At 36.4% G+C, this 27,975-nt stretch overlaps 2 protein-coding genes and 1 long non-coding RNA gene across 6 annotated transcripts in view; 2 read left to right on the top strand and 1 right to left on the bottom strand.

Moving 5' to 3' along the window:
- Positions 1-27,975, bottom strand: part of By (focal adhesion protein tensin) — an 80,137-nt gene that overhangs the window by 32,740 nt on the left and 19,422 nt on the right. The window lies entirely within an intron of this gene.
- The window catches only part of LOC143902623 (uncharacterized), a 143,790-nt gene continuing 116,765 nt past the window's right edge, over positions 951-27,975 (top strand). Inside the window, exons 1-2 of the long non-coding RNA XR_013258435.1 lie at positions 951-3,327; positions 3,667-3,767. This is a non-coding gene — a long non-coding RNA (uncharacterized LOC143902623). The remainder of the gene's footprint in view (positions 3,328-3,666; positions 3,768-27,975) is intronic.
- Positions 9,655-12,607, top strand: LOC143902399 (uncharacterized). Of its 4 annotated transcripts, XM_077415274.1 has the most exons (6): positions 9,998-10,154; positions 10,251-10,338; positions 10,429-11,301; positions 11,388-11,550; positions 11,630-11,788; positions 11,903-12,607. In XM_077415274.1, the coding sequence occupies exons 3-5, from the start codon at positions 11,224-11,226 to the stop codon at positions 11,764-11,766; spliced, it is 378 nt and encodes a 125-aa protein (XP_077271400.1). In that variant the 5' UTR covers positions 9,998-10,154; positions 10,251-10,338; positions 10,429-11,223; the 3' UTR covers positions 11,767-11,788; positions 11,903-12,607. The 4 variants fall into 4 exon arrangements, with proteins under 4 accessions (XP_077271398.1, XP_077271397.1, XP_077271399.1 ...); XM_077415272.1 differs by lacking the exons at positions 11,388-11,550; positions 11,630-11,788; positions 11,903-12,607 and having other exon boundaries at positions 9,655-10,154; positions 10,429-11,009; positions 11,090-11,301; XM_077415273.1 differs by lacking the exons at positions 11,388-11,550; positions 11,630-11,788; positions 11,903-12,607 and having other exon boundaries at positions 9,656-10,154; positions 10,429-11,002; positions 11,090-11,301.

Here is a 27,975-nt window from a genome sequence, read left to right as displayed (position 1 = left end):
GAGCAAAATTGTGGTTGGAAAAATGTGGTCGCGAAATTAACACGTCACCAGAAAATTTATATAAAAATTACAAAGTTTGTGGTGATCATTTTAAATCGTCGATGTTTTTAAACGATTTGAAAAACAGACTTCAACCACATGCAATCCCCGAACAAATGGAAAATGATAAATCTTTTGAATTATCAAGTGAAAACAACGCAACATTTAATTTGAGTGATGATTCTGAGGAAAATACAGTAATATCAGGTAAGCAGTTTTGAACTCTGTGTGTGTGTGTGTGTGTGTGTGTGTATGGTTGGAAATATCAAAAATTTTGTGAACATAATTACTATATTTCAGTTGAGTGTGATATCATTAAATCTAACTATGATAAGCAACAATTGGAATTATTTGAAACTGGCTTTTCAGACAAAGTTGAATGTCAGTCAATATTAGGTAATAATTTTAGTTCAATATAGAATTAACTAATGCTAGTAACATGAAATTTTTGTGAATTAGAAAATAAAATTGATGTATGGTTATTATAATTTATATATTCGTTCTTTCTTTGTAATGAATGGAATATAATCATTAATTTTTTAAGTTTCATAAGTGATGTAGTATTTTTAAATATTATAGTTAACGACCATCATGGGCAATATGAACATGAGCAAGTGGAATCAGTGTCACATCAGTATGCTCAAACAGAGCTACAATATTTGGATCAATATGCTCAAACAGAACCACAACAGTTGCATCAATATAGTCAAACAGAGCCAAAATTTTCTAATCATTCCCCGCGCAAAAGAATTTTGAGAGGCAGAATTGAAGCGTTACATCGAGAAATTCGAAAATTAAAACAACAATTAGAACGACAGAAAAATAAGATACAAACTTCAAAAATAAGACAAAAAATGTCCTTGAATGAATATTGTGAAGCTACAGACGAATTTCTACCACCAGAGAGTCAGCCAAAGGACGAAAATATTCGCTTCCATTTAAAAAGTTTTGTTTAGATATATTGTTTTCTGGGGGAGGCAGAATTTATAATTCTTTTGCACAAAAATTTATCCTTCCCAGTGTAAGAACCTTACAACGCATGATTGAACATTTGAAAATTACTCCAGGTTTGCATGATTTTGTTTTCGATGTTTTGAAAAAAAAGTTACAGGCTTCTTCGTCACCTCTCGAGAAGTATTGCATTTTATGCATTGATGAAGCATCAATTAAAGCAAATCTGTATTATAATATAAGTCAGGATAAAGTCATTGGATTTGAAGACTTGGGTGATGGTAAATCATATCTTCCAGCATGTAATGTTGCAGTTTTAATGATCAGAGGGATTTGCAACAATTGGAAACAACCTTTGGCTTACTTCTTTCTTCATTCTTCATTTTCTGCTAGGAAATTAACAACCATTATTCCTCAAGCAATTACAAAACTGCAAAATGCGGGGTTTATAGTAGTAGCGTTTGTTTCAGACATGGGAGGGAATTTTAAATTAACCGCTAAATACTTAGGTGTGACAGAGAACAATCCATTTTTTTTTGTTAATAACGAGCGAATCTCACATCTTTTTGATTCACCTCATATAATTAAAGCTGTCAGGAATAATTTCCATGACAATATTATTGAGTATGACTCTAAACCTATATCTTGGAAGTGCGTTGATGATTTATTTCAACAAGATCAAACTAGGCAATTTCGACTTGCACCTAAACTCACTGATAAGCATATGAAATTTTCAAATTTCGATAAAATGAAAGTATATTTGGCTACACAAATTTTGAGTTTTACAGTGAGTAGTAGCTTGAGGAAAATGGTAATTTCTGGAGCTTTTAAACCTGCGGTTGCTCCAATTGCACTTAGAACAGCAGATTTTATCCAAAATATGAACGATTACTTTGATCTATTCAATTCATCTTCGGTTCAACATCCATCACAATTTAAACAAGCTTTTCGGGGAGCGCAATATCAATTAGAATTTCTTTCAAAAATTGAAGATTATTTATCCAAAATAACGATATTTAATAAAACTGGTGTTAATATTTCTAATAAAGTTCAAGTTTTCAAATGCATGAAACACAATATAAATTCTCTTCTTCAAATGTGGGAACATTTGCAAAATGTGTTTCCAGAAATGCAATTTCTATTATTACGCCGTTTTACTCAGGACTGTTTGGAACACTTTTTTTCGGCTATTCGAGGATTGAACGGCAATGTTATTAATCCTACCCCAGTTCAGTTTTTTTATTCATTCAGAAAAATTTTTTCTATGAAATATTGTACTGCTGAAACTGGAAATTGTGAAAGAGACAGTGCTGATATATTTGTAGCTATTACAAACTTTAGAGAGAAGAATTATATGGATGTTGAACCTAAGACAGATGACATTACACCAATACTTTTGGATGATCATGATTATCGTCAGATGGACGTAAACGAACAAGATGCGTTCCGATATATTTGTGGATACGTAATACGTAAATGTCTTCAAAAACATTCGTGTGAGATTTGTTCTCAATATGCACACTCGTACATCGACTTAAATGAAACTTCATATTACTGTTTCTTTAGGGCTTACAATTCTACTGAAGATAATCCTTTCGGAAATTTATCTATGCCGCACGATGATTTCGTAATATATCTTAAAACGTTGGAAAATTTATTTTTTTCTAAAATTGAGGAATTGATTGTACAAAAGCATATAATTCGTATCCTCATTACCATTTTTAAAGAAGTTGAATTTATTCATCCGTGTCAACATTTTCCGCATAATTATTTATTGAAATTATATGCTCGAGTTCGACTATTTTATACATTAAAATTTATTAATAAACGTTTCAAATCGCAATCCGGACACAGAAAAACTATAATTTTACGTCACGATTAGAATTTAATGTCTGTATTTTCCTTATAAATGCAAATTATTTAATATCTACTTTTATAAAAGTAAATGTGTTTTCGTTAATTAAATTTATTATTGAAGTTCGTTTATAATTTTATTGTTATAAAACTAAATGTGTTTGGCAACTTTGTGAATGTCAAAATGCATGTGTTACTTTCTGAAATAAATTTTTAATATTTCTGCTACTCCTTTTAACATTTCTGCTACTTTTTTTAACATTTTTACTATTTTTTATGTAAGTATTATACAGTAACAGCACATAATGATAGTGAATATTACATGTTTTCACTTATTCCAATTATTGTTTCAGTTGACATTGACATTTGGAGCACATTCTTTCTACTGAAGGATGTCCATGAGGAACAATTAATTAAAAAAAAATGGATATCTTAATATTTATATATTACTAAAATTTTCAGTAAAAATTATGAAATTTTAACGCAAGTATTCGGAATAAACATAAGTATTTTTTAAATATTTTTATGCATTTTTTACTCAATGACAGAACAAATAAAAATATTAGCTTTTGCGCCCAATGATCTATATTCGCTTTTGAGCTCAATAATTATATATATTTTGTATACATTTTACAATTCTATTTACACAATAAGTTACGAAAAATTTTGAAATAAAATGATACAAAATACACAGAAGTATTATTTTCATTTCTTCTACTTCAAGAAATTCTTTGGATTATAATTAAAATTGCGCAAAAAATCTTTTTTGATTATATATACTCATATACATTTTTTAATTATATATGTACATTTCAATTGTAGCGCCGGTACATCTGACAATATGGCGACGTACCACATGACTTGAGGACAACTACATCAAAGGTGCCGACACTCAGTGTCGCTACTGGGTATGGTTATACTGTGTCACGGGTCCCGCATCCCGGCCTGAACTTCATACGCGGCGCACTCCACCACGTCCGATCTCGATTATCGACGCGTTCCTCTTTTTATTTTGCTCTTCCTCCTCTCCCCCCCCCCGCCAACACTCTCGATCCATCCTTCTTCTTTGCCATCCATTCTCGCTGCTCGCGCGTGTCACGTGAATATGCATGAATTGTCTGGCGCGCGGCCAGGATGAATTTTAAAGCAGAAATCCTGCCGAGACCGGTTCATTCATCGGCATGGCCGGACGTGTTTACGTTACGGCGAACTATTTACTCGTGATGGAAGGGAAACTTCGGAGCCCCCCCCCTCGAGATTTCCGCGATTAAATGTATTTAAAAGGTTTCGTATAATCGAATAATGGAATGATAAAATATTGTCGCGACTACGATATGTAATAATTTCTTATCCAGATTTTAATAGACGTTTTTGTAAATATAAAGAATATAATTTAGATTTTTATAATAAGATCAATGAAATTATTATCTATAGCTAAGCACAATGATGCAGCAGAACAAAGTAAAAATGAACAAAAATAAAAATGCGAACACCGTACGTTAAATAAAATTATTGCGAGCCATTATTATAAAATTGATCGAGCGTTGCAACACTTGTTTTCTTCGCTCTCGAGAAAATCGTCGTGATTTCGATATATTCGCCACGTCGCGTCGCAAAAATTCGCACCTCATGTCGGATTCCCGGGTCTCTTGAGATAACCTATGTAAAAGACAAGTTCGTAGGCGATGCAGAATTCAGCGGTGCAACCGACCCATGCATTATAGGGAATACGATATCCATATCTCGAGATCTTACGGTCCCTGGATTAGCTAGCCATAGCAAAACGATGGAAAACAACGGCGTGGCTCGTGAGAATCTAAAAATTGCATGTATATAATATGCGTGCTACGTACGATAATAAGACCTCGACCGGTGACTAACTTGGCGCAAAAAATATATTTTTTTAATTAATAAGTATTATCCCCTATAACTGTGTGTATATGTCTATTAATAAACAAAACAATTTCCGTCGCCAGTGAATAATTCAAAATAAGTCGTTTTATTTTCGACCCAACTGGCCAATTGAAAATAAATTGCACAACGTTTCGACCGAATTCCAATTTATTTTCAATTGGCCAGTTGGGTCGAAAATAAAACGACTTATATATGTCTATTATTTCAATACCGATTGTGGGAAATTACTCACAATCAGATAATTATTCAGAACAACATGAGATACCTGAAGAACGACGAAAATATGTTTAAAATATATCCTGAGTTTTTAAAATAATTTAAAACATTCTTCAGAATTTAGAATTGCCGGACGTCTTTTAAATTTTTATTCGTTATTGTGATTGTACAAATAAAATTACCGTCTTATTTTTTGTTAATTGAATCGAAATCTAGACACGCGCGCGTTATTATGAAAAATGCCTCGAGGTCTTTGTTGCAACGAACGATGCAAGTTATGATCGGTGGTCACTTGCAGTTATACCTTGCAGCGAACGAGCGAACCCTTCCTGCCGATTTCACCGCAAAATCGCCCAACGGGCGGATCTCTTATCTCGAGCTTAAGTGCAGCTTGCAGCTCGCCACCGTAACGGCGAGCGATGGGCTTCACGAACCATGCCGTGTGAAATGACGGCTACCGGAAAGAACGCGGAACAGGGGGCGGATTTAATGTACCACGAACGAGTTTGAATTGACTTGTAAAACCGAAAGGGTAAATTGTGCCCGGGAATATCGATTCCTGCCAATACAGACGCGATTGTACGCCGTGCCGCGCCACGCCGCGCATGTTATCCCGTGAGAGATGGAAATACGCGATTTGAGGAACGTGAAGTCATGGGAAATATACATAATATGGTTTCTTGTCCAGCCGAAGGGTATAAAGAAGGCTAAAACACGATATCCGATGTGATACGGTGAATACTTTGGTTCTCTCCACAAATTTCTTGTCGAATTCACGGTGTATCTTGACTTAAAGATCTCGAAATCTCAAGGGATGTTGCGTAATACGTCAAAATAATATTAATCCAAACAATAATTTACTTACAACGTATGCAATCTGTACATCGAATGGAGAATATTCAAATCGCGTATGCTCACGACTGAAATTACGAAAAATATATTTTTCTCGAGATTTTTCTAGAAATGTCTTATTACAAGACGGGATGTTGATCGCCCCTATAGCGATCCTTGCTGATACTTGCATCTGCCGCAATCTTGTTGCGGGGGATATTTGTTGATACTTTGTCGGCGAGCTCGTTGTACTAGGCGAGAGGTATTCAACGTATCGAACTCAATCGGTCTATTGTTGGCGTAGTCGCAAATCGTTTCTGGCCCTTCGGCGGCCAAGCCCATTGTTGTTAAGCGTGTTTTACAAATATTGCTTTGTGCAATCATCACAATATCTCACGCGGTTTATCATTTTCGAGATTATTTCATTTCATTTCCCGGTTTCTCACATTGTCGAATAAAGATTAACGATCGGTATAACAAAAATCAAACTTTGTGATAAAATAATAACGAAATGCCTGATGCGATTCTCAAAAACACTGTCCAACTAATTAATGAGTCTGACTAACTAATAATAATAATTACATATTTTTATATAATGTATATCTATTTCCAATATTTAGAATATTTAGAAAATTATTTATTTCTCTCGATAGCAAAAAAATAATAAGAAATTGAAGAATATATGCAACAATAATTTTCAGTGCCACCCATGATGATCATGACATCACATGTTGTTTCTATCAGCGGAAGGGAAGTTGTCGGTTACAACTCGTAACTGTGATACATAACGGTCGACGCGGCTTGAAAAACAACCCTTAATCATTTTAACGTCTTTCCGCCGGGGAGGACTGTTCAAACAGCAGATCGACCGATATTCTCACGCGCCCTTTTTAGGGACTGTGGGCGGTGTGCCTGTGTCAACAAACATCCACCTTTTAACACGATCTCTCTTCAGCGCGCCGGTATAGGTACTCCGTTCGTTGTCGAGCGTCAGGCGTGTCGATTTTTAATTCGTGAAGCACGTATCTGTCGATGACATGTACGCAAAGGACGCTGCATAATCGCGGGAGATTAATTACCATCAATTTGCGGGACTAATTCTTCCTATACCCGGCATGGGCGTAAATCACGCGCTATATTACATATCGCATAAGGGCATAAAATGAAATTATTAATAAAAATTAATAATAGATATAGAATAAAATTGTCATGTTGCAAAAGTAAGTAAATAATTATCAATCGTACTTTTCTTATCGAATAAATTTAAAATACGCAATGTAACGTAAACGTCCTGTTATTTTTTTCTGACGAATTCATATACAAAATTTCCGAGTATTGCTTTTTCGCTCCTCTTTAAAAATAATATTTAATCCTGGAAATAATATAGGAGACTAAATAATATAGATTACAATTTTATTAAAAAAAATTTTGAAAAGAAGAAATAATTAAGTATTTTTTAATATTAGCAATCTTCTTTCCTCCCCAAATCTCTTTTCTATATCTTACAGAGAAATAATTATTTACTTTTAATTTCATAAATACATATATAAAATTCATGAACGTTGTTCCAATCTTCTGCAATTTCTTCACGAGAGATATAACGAGAAGAAAGTAAATTTAAATGAAAATTTTGTATTCCAAAAATATATATGTGTATATCAGCATTTATTCTTATTACAATTTTATTTTACTTTTTTCTTATTTCTTATTATTTATATATATGTAAGCAATAAATTCTAATGCATATTTCAGAATCACCCGGAATCAAAGCATATTAACGATTAATCAAATTGATCAATGACGCATCGAATTAACTCCATTCATCATTTCAACCAATAATTTCATTAATCCTCCAACCATGAACTTTCGTGTCCCTCCGAGATTTTGATTGTTCGCCGTTTCGAGAGTAAATGAGCTATAGGACTTTGAAATTTTTACCTGAGGTTCCCAGCCACAATAACTTTTTTCCGGCGTGGAGGGGATTCTCCCACGAACATTTGTTTTCCGGAACAAACGACTATTAGAAATTCGTGGGACACGAAAGGCATGGTTGGAGCGAATAGGGTTAAATATCAATATTTGTCTTAACTGATCCATTTTAAAATAATGAAACTATGAGATATTACATATCCTGTTCATTTCACATTATTTTATTAATATTCTTATCTTTTAACTTCACACATATGTATATATCATATACACATCTTGTATACCTAACAATACAGTTTTCACAGATTTATTTCCGTGAATAAAAATAAGAGACTCACCCCGATATCTCAAGCGCCTTCTTTCTTTCAGGTTAGAGTTCCTCTGCTGCATCCGCATCGGGACAAAACTCACTCGCGAAAATACGCGGTTAATTACGATTGCTCGCGCGCGCTGTAAATAATTAGATTACGACGATCGCGCGACTCTTGGTACGACACTCCCGACTCCCGACGTTAATCACACGAGTCACGTATTTTATTGCACGGTCCGCGCGACTTATTCTTATTCAGATGCGGCTTCGGCCTCTTTTCTCTTTTCAGAGAGCAATACGGCACGGTGCGCGCGGCAACTGCGCGGGCAAGCGGGGCAAGCGTTACCAAAACCCGTGAAATGGTTGCAGAATGCACACTCAACAATATGGCGGTCAACGAGATGGAGAAGGAGAAAGATCGTATGCGATGGAGAAGGACAGACATACGATTTCCAACACTGACCACACTTCGATATCATGGGCATCATGGCCGACCATTTCACTTAACTGTGGTATAGCGAATAGCGACGTAGCGTAACGAGGCTCGAACGGCGGCCGGATTATAACTGATCACCGATATATTCCATGTATATGCACATCGAGCTCGACAATTATTAAAACACGGAATCAATTAGGATCGAGGCACTCGAGGCTCGATCCGTTTTGCGCACGCAATATTTCACTGACCGAAAGGATTTGAAAATGGAACGGTTCACACGCGATGTGTCCGTACTCGTGTAAAGTCGCGATGAGTAACCGTCACTTCGATGCACTGGCGCGAATCGTCTGTCGCGAGAATCGAGTAAACGTACGAACCGATACTCGCTCGATTACATGATATTGCGCGAATTGCGACGCGAGCAGCTCGCGAATCTCGCGACTCGCGACCGGTACTCCAGAACTCCAGACTCCAGTGACGTCAGAGCCACAGAGGAGCGGCGGGTCGCGGTGCCAGCGCCGTGCCGCGGCAACATGGGTAGTGGGAATTGGTGTGGGAATTGAGAGGGGGTAGGGTGACTAGGGACGATGCGCGTTCGTTCGACGTGCGTAGTCACCTACCCCCACTCTATCCTCACTACGTATGTGTCGAGATGCCGTGCCGTTAAGCCCGTATCAGACTACCGACTGCGAAGGCCGACCCGACTGCCGATCGCGACTGCCGACTCTAATCGGTCAATCACATTGCCCAATCTGTCACCAAGTCGCCGATGCTGACTGATCGTATTTAAGCGAATTTTAGTGAGAATATGGCATAATATTACCGAAAAAAAAGTATTTTTTTCAATGCATGCAAAATTTGAAAAAACGAAAAAAACTTGTTCTTCTATGTTTCGTGTTTATAATAGAAGAAATCCGATATAAAAAGCAAAGGTTATGGGTAAAGCCATGGATAGCACAGAGGCAAGAACAAGGAATACATCGCAATTTTTTTACTGAGTTAAGTCTTGAAGATCCAAACAAATTTTGCAGGTATTTTAAAATTAAAAAATTAAACATTTTAGGTATTATAACTTATAAGAGTAGACGTGATATAAAGTTTTTGTTTTTATTTTGAACAGATGTTTGAGAATGGACACTGCCACCTTCCCAGGTAGCATTAATTTCAAAAAGGTATCTATAAGTTGTCGTTTTAAGGTTGCCTTTATGATTTTACCATAAGATGACCAATGGATGCCTTTAAATCGATATCTCGTTTACTGTTATCCGAATGATGTCTTTTTTATGATATCTTAATGGAGAGGAAAACCTGTTATCCTAAAGTCACCATTTTACTTTATCCGATAGATGACTGTTTTAAGGCATCGAAATATCATCAATTTAATGTTATCCAAAAGTATCTTCATAAAAGTTGTCCAAAAGGTATCTATCGGTAGCGCTGTTTCTGCCTTCTGTTGTAGTCCAAAAGATGTTACCAGTTAGATATCATGTTGTAGTGGCATTATTGACGTCATTAAAACGATGAAGGAAAGTTATCATTTTTACGACGTCTTCTTGATTATGGAAATATCTAGAATAAGTCGAGATTTTATTGCGCCGCGCGTACGTATATGCGATATTTTATTCCATCACGAAAGAGACAAATTGATAAAAAGTGTGTAATTAATAACGTGTAAGTATATACTTTCGCTTTTTTTATATTTTTAGTATATATATACATGCATATATCATAAAGCGTGACTATATAAAATACACGTGTACTTTTCAGGTTATACCGAGTTATACACGCAGTAATAAATAAAGTAAAGGGACGTACACTATTTTTATAATATTTTTCTCTACATCTGGAAAAAGTTGTGAGTATATACACAGTAATACTGATCTATTCCGTGTTTTATTATATTTAATAGTTGAAGTTGAAGGGTTATAATTGCGATATATTATAGATTATGCCATTATGGGACCTCCGTTGAGACGGATGAAACCGTTCCTTAAGCTCTCACAACAACAGCAAAAGCGACGAATCCGCGCCCTTGTGCAAGCAGATCTCGCTTACCTGGCAAATGCAGCAAATAATGCTGCGTCTAGTCCTACTCGTCCTCCCTCATGCTCACCGCCAACAGCTCGTGCTTCTAATATTCCTGATGACGTTTGTCATCAAATTGATGATTTCTTTGAACGCTTTGATGACGCAGAAGATCTCAATTTGCTAATTAATGAAAGACCGACACTGACTAATACAGATATCCAGTTAGAGAATCAGGCTCAATCGACTATCACTCGTCCCACTAGTATAACTAATCTTCAAGATTTTCTTGCTCATTGGGCAATCCAAAACAAAATACCTCAATCCGTTGTGAACGATCTTTTGAGAGGGTTAAAGAAATTTGGTCATCCTGAGCTTCCGTCTGATGCTAGGACATTATGTGACACGCCAAACAGAACTGATATACAGGCTCTCGCTGGAGGCACTTATGTTCATTATGGCTTAGAGAGGGCACTGAAGGAACAGTTGAGAAAGTATAATGTATTGCTGCAGCGTAATTCTGACACGGAAATTTCTGTGATTCTCCAAATTAACATTAATATCGATATATTATTTTTCAGATGGTTGTAGACAGGAACGAAAGGATTTTGAGAATTGCATTCTACAAAAACTAAATGAGTTGCTAGAAGTAGGGCGAAGAAATGATAACCCAGTGGAGCGTATAGATCGTCATCATTATGCACTTCTCCCCCAGATGCCATTCACTGATATTAACGAATTACAAAGATTCGATCGTGATCTCAAAGACAATGGACAAATGCGAGATCAATTTGTACGTATACGAGTATTGTGAAACTGTGCTGATACATCCTTTCGTCAATATTTAATTAAGTTTCTTAAATTGTTGATATTTTCTAGATGAAAAAAATTCAAGACATCGGCGGAAAATCAGTTCAAAAAGCAGTGAAATATGCAATGGAAGTAGTTATGACGGATGATTTGACTCAACAAGTCGTTTGGACCCTTGGAGCTGAGAACAAACCAAAAATCTCCAAGTTCACGTTTCCATATGTCATAATTGGTATGTACATGGCATATAACACTTTTGTTAAGTTCTTCGCCGTAAAAAAGTTACCACGTCTCATAGTCTACTTTTTCAGATGTTGTACGTAACACATTTGAAGGGACAAAAATCAAAACTGTCGAAGACCGAATTGCCGAGTGGCTTCGCCGTGGGGGCGATCGAAAAAAAGCAGAAAATAAACGTCGTGAACGTCAAAATCTTCAACATCAGTGATATGGATTCAGCATTGTATTTGGTAGATATATATATATTCAAATTCATCTTTGCTCGTTGTTACATCAACGAAAAGTCGATAAATGGAAGTATGCTTCAGATCTTTGCTAATAAACAAGCTTTATCTCTGCCATAGGTACAACTCGTTCACACTACACGGCGATTTGATACTTGTAACTTTGTCGTAACTTCGTCAGCACGATAGTGTCCAATTAGCTAAGAATTAATCGTTTATTTCACGAATATAATAATAACGCGAGCTAACATTCGTAAAAATTGTCAGATTTTCTAATGAGTTATATAATTAATATAAATTTATGTTTATCGCAGATTTTATTAATAATAATAAATTATTATTAAGATTATATTGTTGGCGTATTAATGACGATACATTGATTAGTGATTAATAATAAATAAATTATAATTAATTAATACATTGATAGATATTAATAATATTAATGATTAATAGATATTAATAGATTCTATTAATGATTGTCACTGACGATTAACGGCATCACAAATTCTGTTTATTAATAGAGTGAATTAATACTTTAAGAAGAGTCCGATTATTGTCGTAGAATTGAAGGCGGCTTAATTTGGCCTGAGATAATGACATTTTACTCCGTAGCCTGTCCAGTTATACGAATGTTAGCGCCCACATCACGTAACACTGCTCATAGCGATAAGTTTACTCTAAATGTCCATGTTGCTCATTAGTTGAATAAAATGCGATACGATAATTTACCACGCGAAATAATATTAAGCTTCTCTCTAAGATGTAAGGATGTTTAATAAGTAATATTTATCACAAAGTTCCAAATATATATATATATATAAATAATAGTGTGAAATATGGATTTATATTAATTGTATTATATACTATATGATAAAAGTTTATTGTTATCTGAAATATGGATGTACACAATGTAAAGTTAATTGTATTATCTAAAATTATTTAGTACACAGGTTACAATCAACTGGTATATTTTATAATATAATATATAAAGTTGATATAATATATATTATATTAATTATAATTATATCAACTTTATGTTATAAAATATACTAGTTGATTGTTAACTGTGTACTCATAATTTTAGATAATACAATTAACTTTATATTGTGTACATCCAGATTTCAGATAACAATAAACTTTTATCATTTATTGTTCACCTGTCCCTGTCCTATATATACCATAAATAAGATATCTTTTGGACATCATTTATTAGTGCCGTTTAGATGCCATTTCGTTAATCTTTTGGACATCTATAAGACATCTGTTGAATGACAGTCATTTCTGTACAGCATTTTGGTATAGCAATTCGGTAACTTTACGTTGACCTATTGGCAACTGATACAGGTTGACCATATGTTGCCAATTTGGTAAACGCTATAAGTTGCCTTACAGTTAGCATATGGACATCGACAGTTAGCGTACGGATATCCATTACGTGCCGTTTAAGTAATCATGAGACACAATTTTGTTGTCAAAGAGGAATCTTTTTAGCCAACTAAAAAGTCATCCTAGTCCTTTTTCGGTTAACTTTCAGATATCTTTTAGATATCATTTTGCTACCTGGGTTTGAGGAGCTTCTTCATAAAGTTGCACCTTTGATTATGAAACAAAATACTCATCTTAGAAAAAATATCCCACCAGCAGAGAGATTATCTCTTACCGTATCCACAGGACACCTGCGGAACATTACAAATTACAATTAAACTATCACGTGATCGGAAACTGTATTTCTATTGGTTTCGACTTTGAGTCGGTGAGTCGAGAAATAGACCAAAGTCTAAAATGCGAGTCGGCCGACCAGTCAGTCGGCGCTTCGTTGTGATTGGCTAGATGTGAGCCGGCAGTCGCGATCGGCAGTCGGGTCGGCCTTCGCAGTCGGTAGTCTGATACGGGCTTTAGCCGCGCGCCGCCCGCGACTCCATCTCGGCATTATTGGGCATTATTAGGCCCGGTCTACATAGGCCGCAGTTCGCGAAACGCAAGACACACGCACAGTCTACATGTCAATCTAACAAAGAGGTTAGGTTAGGTTGACATGCAGACTGTGCGTGTGCTTGCGTTTTGCGAACTGCGGCCTATGTAGACCGGGCTTTTTACCGCGTATACGCCGAGACTCGAGCGGGCGGGTCAGTGTCAGTGGCGCCAGCTATTCCGCGTGTCGTTGAATTATTTTTCGTCATACGACAGTGACAATGAGCGGTATAAAGGAAATGCCAAACGCGATCTTTCACGAGACATATCAAGTATCGATTCGCGCGATTAATTATCTGCCGCGATTAAAGCTGGCCACACACACTTTCCGTAGAACGTAACAGTAGGGTTTCGACCAATCGCGTTGCTCAATTTGGCCGTCTGTAACCGTAGAAGTAAGAATCGAGCAACACGATTGGTCGGAACCTTGCTGCTACGTTCTACGAAAGTTGTGTGTGCCCTGCTCAAGGGGATCCTAAAGTGAAGGCTGAACTTCCTCGACGTCGGTAATGTCAACATTTCTAATCCTATTTTCTATGTCATATATCTATATCTGTCCTTGTCTAACGAGAGGCATCTGTCCTTGTTTCGCGTGCTGCGCCATCTTTCGCTACACGCAATGTCAACCTGAATGTGCTTTTGCACATATTAAAGTTTATTTAAACCAATCTTTTTTTCTAGGCTTTCAATCTTAGATCTAATAGCACGATATTGTTCTTAAATGTTGTCCCTAGGTCATGCCGGTCTAATTTTGTGGATATTTATTGTGGAATTTTTGTACAAAGCAAATATTGTCGTCACGTATACCAAAAATTAACAAAAATATTATTTTTTTTTCGTTTTCGATATAAATTCGACCACCATGACCTAGATTTTGATGCGTACTTTAATTCTAGACAAGAATTTTGCATTTCTATAAAGCCACGTAAAAGATTAGGCTAAGAAAAAAAGCCGGTATTACAGACGGCTTTATGATCCCCTTAAGGGCCCGGGGCTTAATAGTTGTAGGCACATCGAGTCGACAGCTCTTTGTCGAAAGTACTTTGTTTTCATTTTGCTTTATTCGAAATGACTGAAATGAGAATCGAAACGACCGAGAATGTTTACGCAAAACACGATCGTTCCCTACGAATGTTTAACGAGAATAACGATCGACCTATTGATCCGCTTCTAATACAATCGCAATGTCAGAGACGGATGTCGGAACGCAGCCGATGGGCCAATGAGAGAAATTCGTTTTCGAACGAGAAATTCTCTCATTGGGCCATCGGTTGCGCGTTCCGACATATCCGACTCCGGCATACAAAACTGATTGTAGAACTGGCCTAAGGATTGAGAGCGAAATACATGTCTCTCAGTATAGTCTCGGTCGAAAGATCTTCGATGTACTTATTATACGACTTGATATAATCACGGGAGAGTTAATCACGCGGATCGATACTTGTTAGATATTCGTAGGGAACGATACGTGCGTTTCGATAATATGGAATTTCAATTTCGGATAGTGCCAATCGTATATTTGTTAACCGTCAACTTGACTATATGCGTCACAGTAGCGTCGTATCGCGCGTCGTGTACTCGGCTGAAATTGCCGGCGTCATCCTCATCGAGTCTTTCGTCGTCGAAAACGAAACGTCACGGATAACTTAATTAGAACGGATTATAGCTACAAGTCAGGTAATGTCGCGACGTATTTGAATAAGCCGATTCGTTATTACTCTCTCGTATCAACGTCTGACAGCAGTCATTACAAAAATCATTCGGCGTTCGTAGATCGTTAAAACGCACATTTCACGCGATGAAGACTTATTGCTTTGATCGAAATCTATTCTAATACGGACAAACGGCACGATCATATATTTTTTGCATGCGAACATCGCATTCCGCGAATGTTTATTTCCGATCTTAATTGCATATTTGTCCGCGTTATTTAAGATGAAATTAGAATCAATTACGCGGAAAACGCGAGCGTATATTATTTAATATTCAATGTATAGAAAGTACAAGGAAGTGTAGCTACAAGCACAATAGGGTGTAGCGTCGTCGCGGCATGGCATCGGCATCAGTGATCGCTCTTGACGCGTGAAGTTGGTCGCGCGCGAGATTCACCAAAAGTTTCTCCGCCATTTTAGGATCGTCCGTGGCATAAGTTGCATTCGTTGCGTCATGACGCGAATATCGAACGGGTTGGAATCTCGCAAGTTAACGCTCTTTACGCGTTGTTCGTCGCAAAGGGAAGCAGATATACGCGTCGTGTCGTGTATGTTGAACGCCGGGAGTGCCGTTAAAGTGACGCGCGAGCGTTTAATTAATAGTATCGATTAATGCGCGAGCTAATTGGAGTGTTTCCGCGATCGAGCGTTGTGCCGCGAGTCGCGAGTGAGCCAGTGTAACAAAGGAATCTGAGGGGAGGATGAGCTGCCTGGGAGAGGCATCAGGCGACGGCGGAGCAACCGTGGGTGAGTCTCACTTCTTAATTGTCATTTACGCTATTACATTATATTGTTTTATATTATGTTATATGTATTATGCCAAAATGTCAGATTATGTACGATTCGCGAATAGTATGGACGTTCATTAGTTTCGTGCCAATTCTCCAGCAGATCGATTTTTCGACGAAATGAAAGGTCGCAATTAAATATCAAAGAATCAGTTAATTCGCGTTAATTCACATAACGTTGAAAGATCCGGTACTGACGAACGACGAATCCCTCTACAAATTCACGAATTTGCGAATTGCAATGCGAATTACGAATGGCACATAATCGAGTTTCATATGTTAAGGCTATTCTACAATTGCGTAAGCGTGGTCGTAAGTGGTTGTAAGAGTGTTGTACGGCGTGGTTGTAGAGCGGTACTGCGGTTGTAAAGCGTGTTGTGGAAGATGGTTGAACTTCATCTTTCACGACTACGCCAGATGTGAACGTAAGAGCCAACCAATCAGAGTGCTGTTACGCGTCATCACGCCGCGCGCTGCCATAATTGTTTTTGTCGAAACAGTAAATACACGTGATCCCGAACCGAAGACCGCTATAAAGATCTCAAGAGTCAAGTTATAACATTCTTTCTCGGCATCCGAAAGTATTCTTTTTTTTTATTGTAATGTTTTTGGTACGTGTTCATCATGGAATACGAGGAAAGTACTCAGTACGAGGAAGATGAAACTTTTTTAAACTTATTATCGTGTAGAGAATTGATTGGGCTGGTGTGAAGCAACGAATTATTATGGAAACAACGATGGGTTTCACTCACAGCTCAACAAATGGAAAGTTTGTGCTGGACGAGTATCGGAAGTGCCTTGACCTCTACTTTCCGCTGCACTCTGATTAGTTGCTGTAATTAAGTTTACAACGTATCGTTACTTTATTGTAGACTGAACCGTTGTACAACATTCACGACTACTACTACTCCTACTCCTACAACCTTACGCTTACGCAATTGTAGAATAGCCTTTACACTTACGGAAATACTCATCTTTATTTGTTTGGATTGTTTAAATGACTTGCATAAGAATTAGAGAAAAAAAGATTTGGTAATTATGCAGTATAGGGGAGGCACCTCCGATGACCTTGACTTTGACATATGTTGTCAAGGTCACCCTCCTGAGTGACCTTCGGAAGGTTTTAGCCGTCGCTCGTTTTTTATTAAAGAGTTATAAACAAAAAAAGTTTCGAAAATATAGCAGTTATTTTAAGTACTGAGAGGCATAAACGACTAATATTACGTTTTTTGTTAAAGCAGAAAATACTTTATTTCGCGAGAATGTCGCTGCTTTACCAAAACACAACGTTTAAAGCAGTAAATTGTTGATAAATTAAAATTTTTTTGTTGAAACAGAGAATACTTTATTTTGCGAAAAAATCGCTGCTTTATCAAAACACAACATTTAAAGCAGTAAATCGTACCTATATGTAGGTTAGTGACGCGCTTTAAAAGTATTTAAGTGTTTAAAACGCGCGTCAACTAACCTATATATGCACCTATATATGCTATATTTTCCAAACCTTTTTTGTTAATAACTTTTTAACGAATAGCGAGCGACGGCTAAAACCTTCTGAAGGTCACTCGTGGTCATGACCTTGACAACATATATCAATTAAGGTCATTGAAATCAATGAGGTCGCCAAACTTTTTTTTGTTAATAACTTTTTAATAAAAAACGAGCGACGGCTAAAACCTTCCGAAGGTCACTCAGGAGGGTGACCTTGACAACATATGTCAAGGTCAAGGTAATCGTAAATGCCTCCCCTATACTGCATAATTACCAAAGATTTTTACTTATAAAATTTTATGATATATTTGAGAAAATAATTCTTTCGAACTACTTATATAATCGTTTTGCTAAATATCTATTTGACAGTCGAATAAAAAAGACGCGCATTACTTTTCCAGATATTATTTTGGACGATACTATAATTGAGTTATGCATCTTTATTTTGCAGATGGAAGCGTCGTGCTGCAACTCTCCGCTGCTACGCGTCGTACCGGTGAGTCAAATTATCTTTTATTTTCGATAATGAGACGAGAGATGCGAGTAACGATTATAAGTACGAGTCTAACCGTGCTTGTGCGTGCTGTATATACGTTGCTCGGATTGAATGAACGCGCAGGAAAAGCAGGTGTGCGAGGTAGCGCTGCGAGTCTTGTTCGTTTTGCCAGGTAATCTCGGAGCGAAACGCATGGCCTTCGCGACCAGCCGGCATCGCAGGTAATGGATCCGCGAAACCCGTGCGAAATTGAAATTGATTCCGGTAATCAATCGGACATCGGTAATAAGCGGGGGGGATTTCTACGCACAGTGCCACGAATAGCCCCCGGGCTCCGAGGTCGCCGGCGAGATCGGTCCGCACGTACACAGTTAGACAGCCTATGTTCCGGTATATCATTGCTTGTGTCGTTGCCTACACCTGCTCGAGTTTCGCTGTACGAATGATAACGCGGCAACCTTGTTGTAAACGCAACGCGATGTACGCCGGTAACAACAAACCCCAAGGCTATACGTGTGCCAATCGCTATTACGAAATATATTTACAATTTTACAAAGCTATAATTTTTAGGTCAAATATTTTCTTCTATAGATTTCAAATAAATTCCGATAAACGAGCTATTAACGTTTTCTACTTCATTCGGTAATTATTTCGATTCTGCGATTTATGTATTATACGCGAATCGTGATCTGAAATTGTTTGGCTAATTACACTTGAATCGACGAAAAATTTAAAACGCCATGCGATATACACCCGAATTCAAGCATTATTAAAAGATAATTGTTATTTGTATCGCAATCAAACAATTTGTAATTCACGTCCACCGTTGTTTTGATTTCTGCTTTATTTACGAGTAAATTACGCGAAAAGTTGCGTTGATAATTAGCTTCGATTCGATTCGTTTATAAGCCATTAATCGCAAGAATTAAGTAATAACGCGGAATAATTGCTTATAATCATTATAACAAATAATCGATAAATGATTGGCACCTCCACGCTTACGAATTATTAATCAGCGAGTAAACTGCGCGAGTGTCTATGAAGTTGGCACGACATTCTACGAATTTCGAAAAAATACTATAAGTCCTAATAGCACTTTTTATAGTTCTACAGTTCCTGATAAAAATTAAAAAGAATTTTATATTCCTTATATTAAAAAATTGAAATTGAAAAAATGTACTAGATTCGCGAAGTGCAATGTGTTAGCACATTTTTTCGATTTCAATTTTTTAATATAAGGAATGCGGAACTCTCTTTTTAGTATTTATCGGGAACTGTAAAACTATGAAAAGTGCTATATAAAACTATTAGTATTTTTTTGAAATTCTTATAGCATATGTCAATTTCACAGACGCAGATTCATATCGGTCTAATTTCATTTATTATTGTAAATTTCTTTCTTAAAAACTCAATAAAAAAATTATACTGAAATAATTTATCAATTTTTCTTAAAACAAAGATAAATAATCTTTGTTTTAAGGAAAACTTCAAAAACTCTGTAATCTTCAAAAATTCAAATTTAACATTAGTATTAATTAGTATTAATATATTTTTTAAATAGAGTATTTAATTAATTACTTAAATCTTTTGACGATAGGCACGTGTAAATTTTATTACCATTAGCTATTTTTAAACAACTTATAATGCTTGTGACTCGAAAATTATCGTGATCTTAACATTTTCCTGTTTTCGATCCTAGTTCATCTCCGAACCATTAAAATATTGTATTATAGGGGATGATTGTGAAATATTATATTTCGCAATTTTGATGGAATATTTAACGATGTCAAATCTTCGTCAATAAAAAATTCTAACTAATAATAAAAAAGTATTTTATATAAAGTACAGTGCAATTTTAACATTTTATACCTCCCTCATACAACTTGATGGAAATTTATATATGAATTCATTATATAGGTACTACAAAAATGCATTTCATTATATACATGCATGAACTGCAGTAAAATCATCCGAATGTTGGATAACATTTCACGATATGCATCGGGACATACATAATTTCTCACTGCGGAATGATACATGGTGCTTCATATACGACTATTTGTATCGTAGCACGTATTTGTCGAAGATGTACAATCGTGACATTTTGCCCGTTAATGCGAAATCAATTCGCCGTTATAAGCTATATACTTTTGGCGTACTGTTATAATAATAATCCTCTGAAAGGTCGAGAGTGGCGAGATTATACGCGAGTTAGAAAGCACTGCGATCTTTAACGTGCTCCTCTTGACTCCGGATAATTTGTCAGTGCGGCGCGTGGAAATTACAAAGATCGAGTTATTTTCTCCGGGTGAGAAAACTACGCTGAGTTAAAAGCGATCTCAACGACATAATGGCAAATATTCTGCCGCACGCGAGAGACGCCGTTTCCATCAACAAACGCGTCAATTTACTTGCATCGATATCGCTTTCGCGTCAATTGTAACGTAATAATGTCAGAATAGACTTTAATTAAACGTATTACAGCCGTGTTCGCTCTCGACTCGTATTGTACGCAATTACTGATGAGGCCGAGATATTATACAATACTAGATTCTGAAGTAACGCAGAAGGTGCGCCGCGAGCAGAGCCTTACACTCCACTGCAAGGTATTATTAAATTAAATATGATATCTTTGACTTATTAGTTTGTAAAGACGGGAAGAATAATTACAGACCTCCTTCGCCATTGGCAATTCTAAGAGATAAAATTCTTTCTCTCTTTCTCTTTCTGTCTCTGTTAGCTATATAGCATCGTATTTTTGTACAATAGTAAAAATATTTATATTAGTAAATATTTTTTCCATTAATTTATGCAAAGAATTTCTTTGATTAATTTGATCCCTGCAAATTATACAAATAACCAAATTTAGAAGAGAGCCGATTTGTAATTATTCCATATATGTGAATGAGTGATTTATCATTATATATGTGTAATATATGTTTAAATTAAAATATATAACATTACATACGCGTTCTTACTGATTAATCACATTACGAAACAGTTACTTAAGTAAGTCAATAACCACATTCGATTCGCGCACGTACTTGGTCCGAGGAGACCCATCGTCCCGACAAGCTCGTAAATTGGCCTTTATCAGCAATCAGAAAATTCGACTTCCGCGTGGGTAAGAGCTGTATACGAGCGCAACGAGACGTACGCAGCGGCGTTCTTCAAAGCGACACCGCTGCGTAGTGTACGTGCGTGGAACGATCGCGTAAAGCCATTCACCGTGAATTCCAAACGAGCCAGTCTACAAAGTCCTACTGATTAAAGGCCCGGACACATAGAAAAACTTAAGCAGTAAGGAAATCAACAGTTTGGATTCGCTATCGTTTACGTTTGTATGTCTTAAGTTCTTGACTGGTGGTTGGCTGATTTGCTCAAGTCTTATTGATTAAGTTTTTCTATGTGCCCGGGCCTTAAAGAATTTCTATATTTTCTCTGAAGCTTCGTTGTAGTATATATTAGGAAAATTGCAATTGTTTCGTCGCAAAATAAGTAATTTGAAATGATTCGGATTATTGTTTAGAAGTAAAAGGTATGACTCTGGTATGACGCATCGGTGACCGATTTCGAGAAACGTGCCGCATGATTTTGGCACGTTTCCGCTACTTATGTAATGCGGTCGTTGCACCGGACTGTCTAAAATTAACGGTCGGTATATCTATAGTACAGCCTACACTATTATATTGGCGTTCAGGCGCCGATTGCTATTACTGGCAGAAACTATGAACGTGAGTAATGTTTCCGCAAATATAAATATAGAATTTTCTGATGGACTGTCTTGGTGGCGAGTTTACAAAGATACGCTATATATAAGTTTTGTTAATAATACAATATTTAGATATTAATAAAATTAAGTAAACTCGAATTTGTGTGAATAAAATTGTTCAACGCGTTTTGCAGAATCAAGTTAAACAGATCAAGTTAAACTTTTTTTCCTATTGACAACATTGAATCATACGTATAGCAGCATTTTTTAAAGCAACTGTGGACTGTGTTTAGATGCAAGAACAATTGTAGCATAAATCATTAGGCCTGAGACCTTTGCATGGTCGTTAACACGTGTCCAGCAGAAAGGAAAGTCCGTCAATGTCCGGTCAGGGCCATTGTCTCCCGCAACAAACAGACTGTTACTGCTTCTTCGTTTAAGACAGGAAGGAATATTCGAATCTGTATACGCATAGAAAAATACGCAAAGAAATAGAGAAAGGCAAAATAGCAAGAATCTTATCAGGGAGGGAGGCAAGATCACAATGTAAAATAGCACCACTCAAATTATCAGTGCTGTTCATAAAATAATATATTTTTTTAAAGAATATATTTTTAAAGAAAAACGTAAAAAATAATGGGGGTGCAAAAAATATATAATTTCTTATTACGAAATCGTTTTTATTTTAATTTAACGCACACGGAAAGCTCATACGTTTAATATATACAAGTATAATTTAATATATTTGTGCTCGTCACCTTTCCGTGTTTCGAATTGACACATTAGGGGAGAAAATTTCTCAAGAGACTATGTTACACCCAGCTCGTTTTGCGAAGCATCCAAACTGCTTGTGCACTTTACTCGAAAACAGAATTGCAATTTTAGTTACGTAATTTGAGATCTCGGAAAATAGCAGAAACATTGGTTAAACGAGAGTAGAGATTAACTGCTATCCGATTCCGAAGGAGTCGGAGATATGTTGGAAAGAAGGTCAGTTCTGCCTCTAACATCTATCTTCTTAGAAAATCGAACTGTACCTTCGAAACAATAAAACATTGTCGTTAATCGTTTAAAATTGCTTTGTCTGTTTTAATTAAAACTTTTATCTTTTTTATATCTTACAAATCTTTAATTGTTTTGATTAAAGGACAGAGAGAGAGAGAAAGAGAGAGAGAGAGAGAGAGAGAGAGAGAGCAAGCAGACAAATTGTTAATAAAAGAAATAATCGATAATTTTCTACTTAATATACATCTTATAAACACAATAGAACAATATAAATTAAGGTAAGTGTATATAGCGACTATAAATAAACTTCTGCGATGATTTCCACAGTCAGATCGCTAAACCATAACTATGTGAGGTGTACGACGCGCGACGTCTTGGTGAAGAAACGCAGGAAGATATGCGTCCGGTTTATTTAAAAAAAGAAGCCATCGTTATACCCCTCTGACCGATTATGTAAAACAAGTTCCACGGGTGGCCTCGCAGCCGCTTTGGTATTCTTATGCGGGGCACACAAACTCGTCTTTCACGGTGCGCAATTGCGCAGACATTTCTACCGATCCACCCACTGAGATCTATCGATTTCCACGGCGTTCTCTCGAACTCGTGACTTTGTCAAGCGACGTCGTTCGTATGTGATTAATCTTTTCAACCTTCGTGCAGAATGACGGTCGAGGAGTTCTCTGGAGAAGCGGCTCGAGTTCGAGATAATGATTTCGATTTAACGTTCTTAACGGATTTGAAAACCGTAAGCCGAAACATGTTTACAATTAGATTTAAAGTCGACTATTAATCTTATCGCATACATATGGTACGTCAAATAGCAACTCATTATACTCTATAACTGAGAAACAACTTCCTTTGCTGAAGGAAGGAAACCTTGTTCATGCTAACAAGATGGTACATCGGCTCTGCCCGAATTTTCGACTAATGAGCCGAGCTAATTAGTCTGAAAAAAATCTACTGATTAACGATAGAGATTAGATTACTTTAATCTTGACGATAATCACAAGTGTCTTCTCTAAACCGTTGAATAAATTCTTATGGTTCTTTCTCAATAATTAGGTATTTTACAAGAATATAATAATTCTTATCGTTATTTTTAAATTTTAATATAATACAGAAATTATAATCGCTGTCGGTTAAATAAGTACAAAATTATTAGAAACGTTATTTTTTAAATTAAATTTGTTTATAATATTTTATTGTTTTAAGTTTTAATGCAGTAATTGAAAGAGTGACCGCAAAAACAGGCCAAAAATAGCCTAATTCACCCTTGTATTTTTTCACCCTTGAATTTAGACTTCTACTTGGTATTAAATGATAGTCTATAATGAGTCATGAATCCTCAGAAAGTTTCAGATTGAGCCGGCTTTGAAAAAAAAGGCGAGGGGACTCACTCTAATCACATTTATACTAACATATATTTGCGTATATATCTGTAAATAATCACATAACAGCGAACGAATACGTTTTTTGAACCTATTATTATGTAAGTTTCCATTTCAACGTTTTAAAACAGCGAATACGCAACCAACTTTGACCCTCCATCTCTTGAAAATAAAAAGCCGGCTCAATATCTGAAACTTTCTGAGGATTCATGACTCATTATATATAGACTATCATTTAGTACCAAGTAGAAGTTTAAATTCATGGGTGAAAAAGAGAGGCTATTTTTGCGGTCACTCTTTTCAAAATATATATAGATTATACAATATTCGATAACGTAATATTTTTTACATATCGAGTTTGCACTAAGAACGATATTTATAACATATATTTATACCCGTAAATTGTGTTTGGCCAGGATCCATATATTTCTCAAATAAACTTTCACGACTTTCCATGACGTCTTTTTTTCGCCGATAAATAAATGCTATTCTGAGAATCTATTGTGTAATGCCAATGCGCACGATCCTAACTCAAGACGAAAAGCTCTTCTGACTAAACCACTGGACCATTGTTCCGCGAGATGTTCGTACATGTGGAATAACATGCCGGAACGCGAAAAGGCGCGGGATCTCTCTTTGCGGGCCAACGTCGAACATCACCCGAGACGAGTATCGTCGTTGACCGCAGGCCCCATCCGGTCGGCATGAGCCGTAAAACGTTCTACGTTCTTTGTTCGCGCGCGCGTGGCCGGTCGTCGTCTGGGCCGTGCCTCAAAGCTGGATTTCTCAACTGTCAGTGATCTCCCGTTCAAATATCAGTTGCTCGTAAAATCACAAGTTATTTTGAATATCTATATTTTAGAGTCTCACCCATCGGTCCAGTCCAGAAAAATAATCAAAAATTTCGATCTTAGATTAGATATGAACGATGTGACTAATGTGTGATCATTGCAGAAATATACTTATCTTTAGAAGCGCAAGTAATAAAAATAGAGAAAGTATATAATTTGTGGAAATATACATATATTCAATTTATACGTATATAACTCAAGAATAAAAAGAATGAAAAAAAAATTTTTCTCGTGGGCAAATCGCTTTGAATCGGATAAGGCGAATGCATCGGATTCTAGATATTTCTAAATGCTGCACTAATATGTCGTTATATCGCGAGAGCACGTTCTCCAACTATAAGAGGGATCTTACATCTCGTTCAGCGACGAAAGTCGTGTGTGTGCATTTCCTTAGTACAAAGCACCCGAAAAGATTTCACGAAATATAGAGGAAAGCCGTTATGTTAATACGACCCTTTCTCACTAGCGTCGGTCATATTGCAGGAAACGAGGATTGAATTAATAAATTCGAACCTGACATAGCACGAGAGCGCTTTTACAAACGAATGCACGTGTATATCTCAAAGTCAGATTTTTCCTACGTCCGACCTTAAAACCGTCGGTTTAACCCGTGGGTATTTTATTTACTTCGTAATTCGCATTTCCTTATCTCTAATTCATTGCGCTGATTATATATAAGCAAGATACATCGCTTTACATTATTAGAGCAAAGACGCGAAATGAAATATTTTCCAGTATGTGCAAATCTAAATTTATACCCAGTTGAAGCTAAATACATGGCCTGATTCCGATTTATTCGTTATCATATTTCGGCGTGATGAATACGAATCATTATTTAAACAGGACTGAACTGCGAAGTTATATGAAAATCGTCTCGTACGCGAGAATGCAAAATAAATCTTTAACGTTTCTCTGCGCCGGATCGCCATTCGCTCGACGGATTTCGAGTCACGATCGCGATAAGATTGAGAGCCGTTCTCGAGATCGCCTCCTCCAACATATGTCGCGGCTGGCGTGACGCGATCTCGTGTAGGATTTCCATAGAGACGTGAGAGAAAAATGTATGGGAACGTCGTTGAGAGGGTGGAATTACACGAACGGGCGCTTGATAAATTTATCTGAGACGTGATACGATGCGGCGCTATGCATCGCGATGCACATCGACGCACATTAGGGAGTTAGCATTATTTATAGGCGAGTTAGGCACGTGGGGCACGTGGGGATGTGCTCGCGTGCGTGTTTCCGCGAATCATTCGACTGGAAATACATCTACATTTTAAATTGTTTACGCAAGTTGAAACAAAGATCCTAGATGTGTTTTCGAATAATCGGTGATGCCTCTCTAAATATATCGCGACCCATTTCGCGGATTATGTTCGCGCGCATATGATTGCAAAGAGAAAAAGATAACACAAATAAACAACATTTAAAATTAAATGTCCGACAATAATACAAACGTACAAGCGTAGACACATCAAGTAATAAATATAAAATTTTTCTAATATTCTTTTATCATATTTAGAAAATGTCATTAATTTGATGCGCTGAGGTTTTCATTTTTTTTTTCAAAGAAAGCAATTGTCGCTTACTTAGCACCTCTATGATTTTCAGTTTCTATCACAAGTTCGGAACGCAGCGTGAGGATTCTAACAAGGCCGCGATTAAACGCTCCTTTGAACCCCTACAAAACCGGTTCCTCTTCTTTTTCGTAGGTGTTGTCGCCGCCCAGATGCGCCCTGTAAAGGGCGTCGCGTTCGATTATGTGTGCTTCTCCGTTAGGGCGTAGCACAGGTATTCAAGAGCGAGAGAACGCACTAAAAGAAAGAAGGGAGGGAACAGAGCAATACGAGATCCAAGCGTCCCCGACCTGCTCTAATCTGCTTGGCAGCAAAGATCTCATGAGTTTCTTCTTCCTCTCTATGCCGTGCCTCTTCCTGCCTGTTCTTTTCCCTCTTCTTCCCTAACGGACGCTGTGACACCGCGATTCGAATCGTTCGAACTTGTAACTGGCACTTAACTTAGATCGGAATTTCGTCGATCGACTAAAGCTATCGGGGATATCTAGGATTGAGGAAAAAAAGAAAAGGCAGAGTTAAACAGAATGCAGAAGAATCTTCGATTGTATTATACAACCATCTAAGGTCCGTATCGCGTTTGTACTACGTTTTAGTCTTGAGACGTAATTATATAAATTAATAAATAGATTTTAAATACATAGGTACATAGTTTGATAAATAGATTTCTATTACGTCATATTTGCAATCACGATTTAATAGAAAAATTGAAGTTTATCTTGAGACATAGTCTGAGTTTTGTTTCTCATAATTTATTTATTTATTTTTAAGAAGAGAAAATGATATGTGTGTACGTCAATAATTTCATCTTTTATCTTATAACTTTTATCCGAAAATTACTTAAAAAAAAAAAGATTACTCATGTAAAATGCTTGATTTTAAATTCAAGACTAATATTTTAAAACTAAAATTAAGAATTATAAAATACTCTCATAAATAATAAAAAAATTAATTCTTTATATTTTTTTTATTCTATAAACAGAATAATTAATCAAATATTTAAATAAACATTAAAAAAAACTTTTAAATAATTTGCATGTAACATTAAAGTTAGCCATTAATAATAAATTATACAGTTATATATTAATCAAATTGAAACAAATTCTCTCGTTCATTAGAATACAAATAACAATATTTTTATTCTAAAACCTTTTTCAATAAAATGGAATTAATCATTCTTTTAGAAGATGCTAATAAAAGTTCAC

This window comes from Temnothorax americanus, unplaced genomic scaffold (assembly GCF_048541705.1).
Source record: "Temnothorax americanus isolate GAGA-0224 unplaced genomic scaffold, ASM4854170v1 Scaffold4, whole genome shotgun sequence".
Lineage (NCBI taxonomy): Eukaryota > Metazoa > Arthropoda > Insecta > Hymenoptera > Formicidae > Temnothorax > Temnothorax americanus.
The sequence above is the reverse complement of the archived record's forward strand: the minus strand, read 5'-3'. Positions and strand labels throughout refer to the sequence as shown.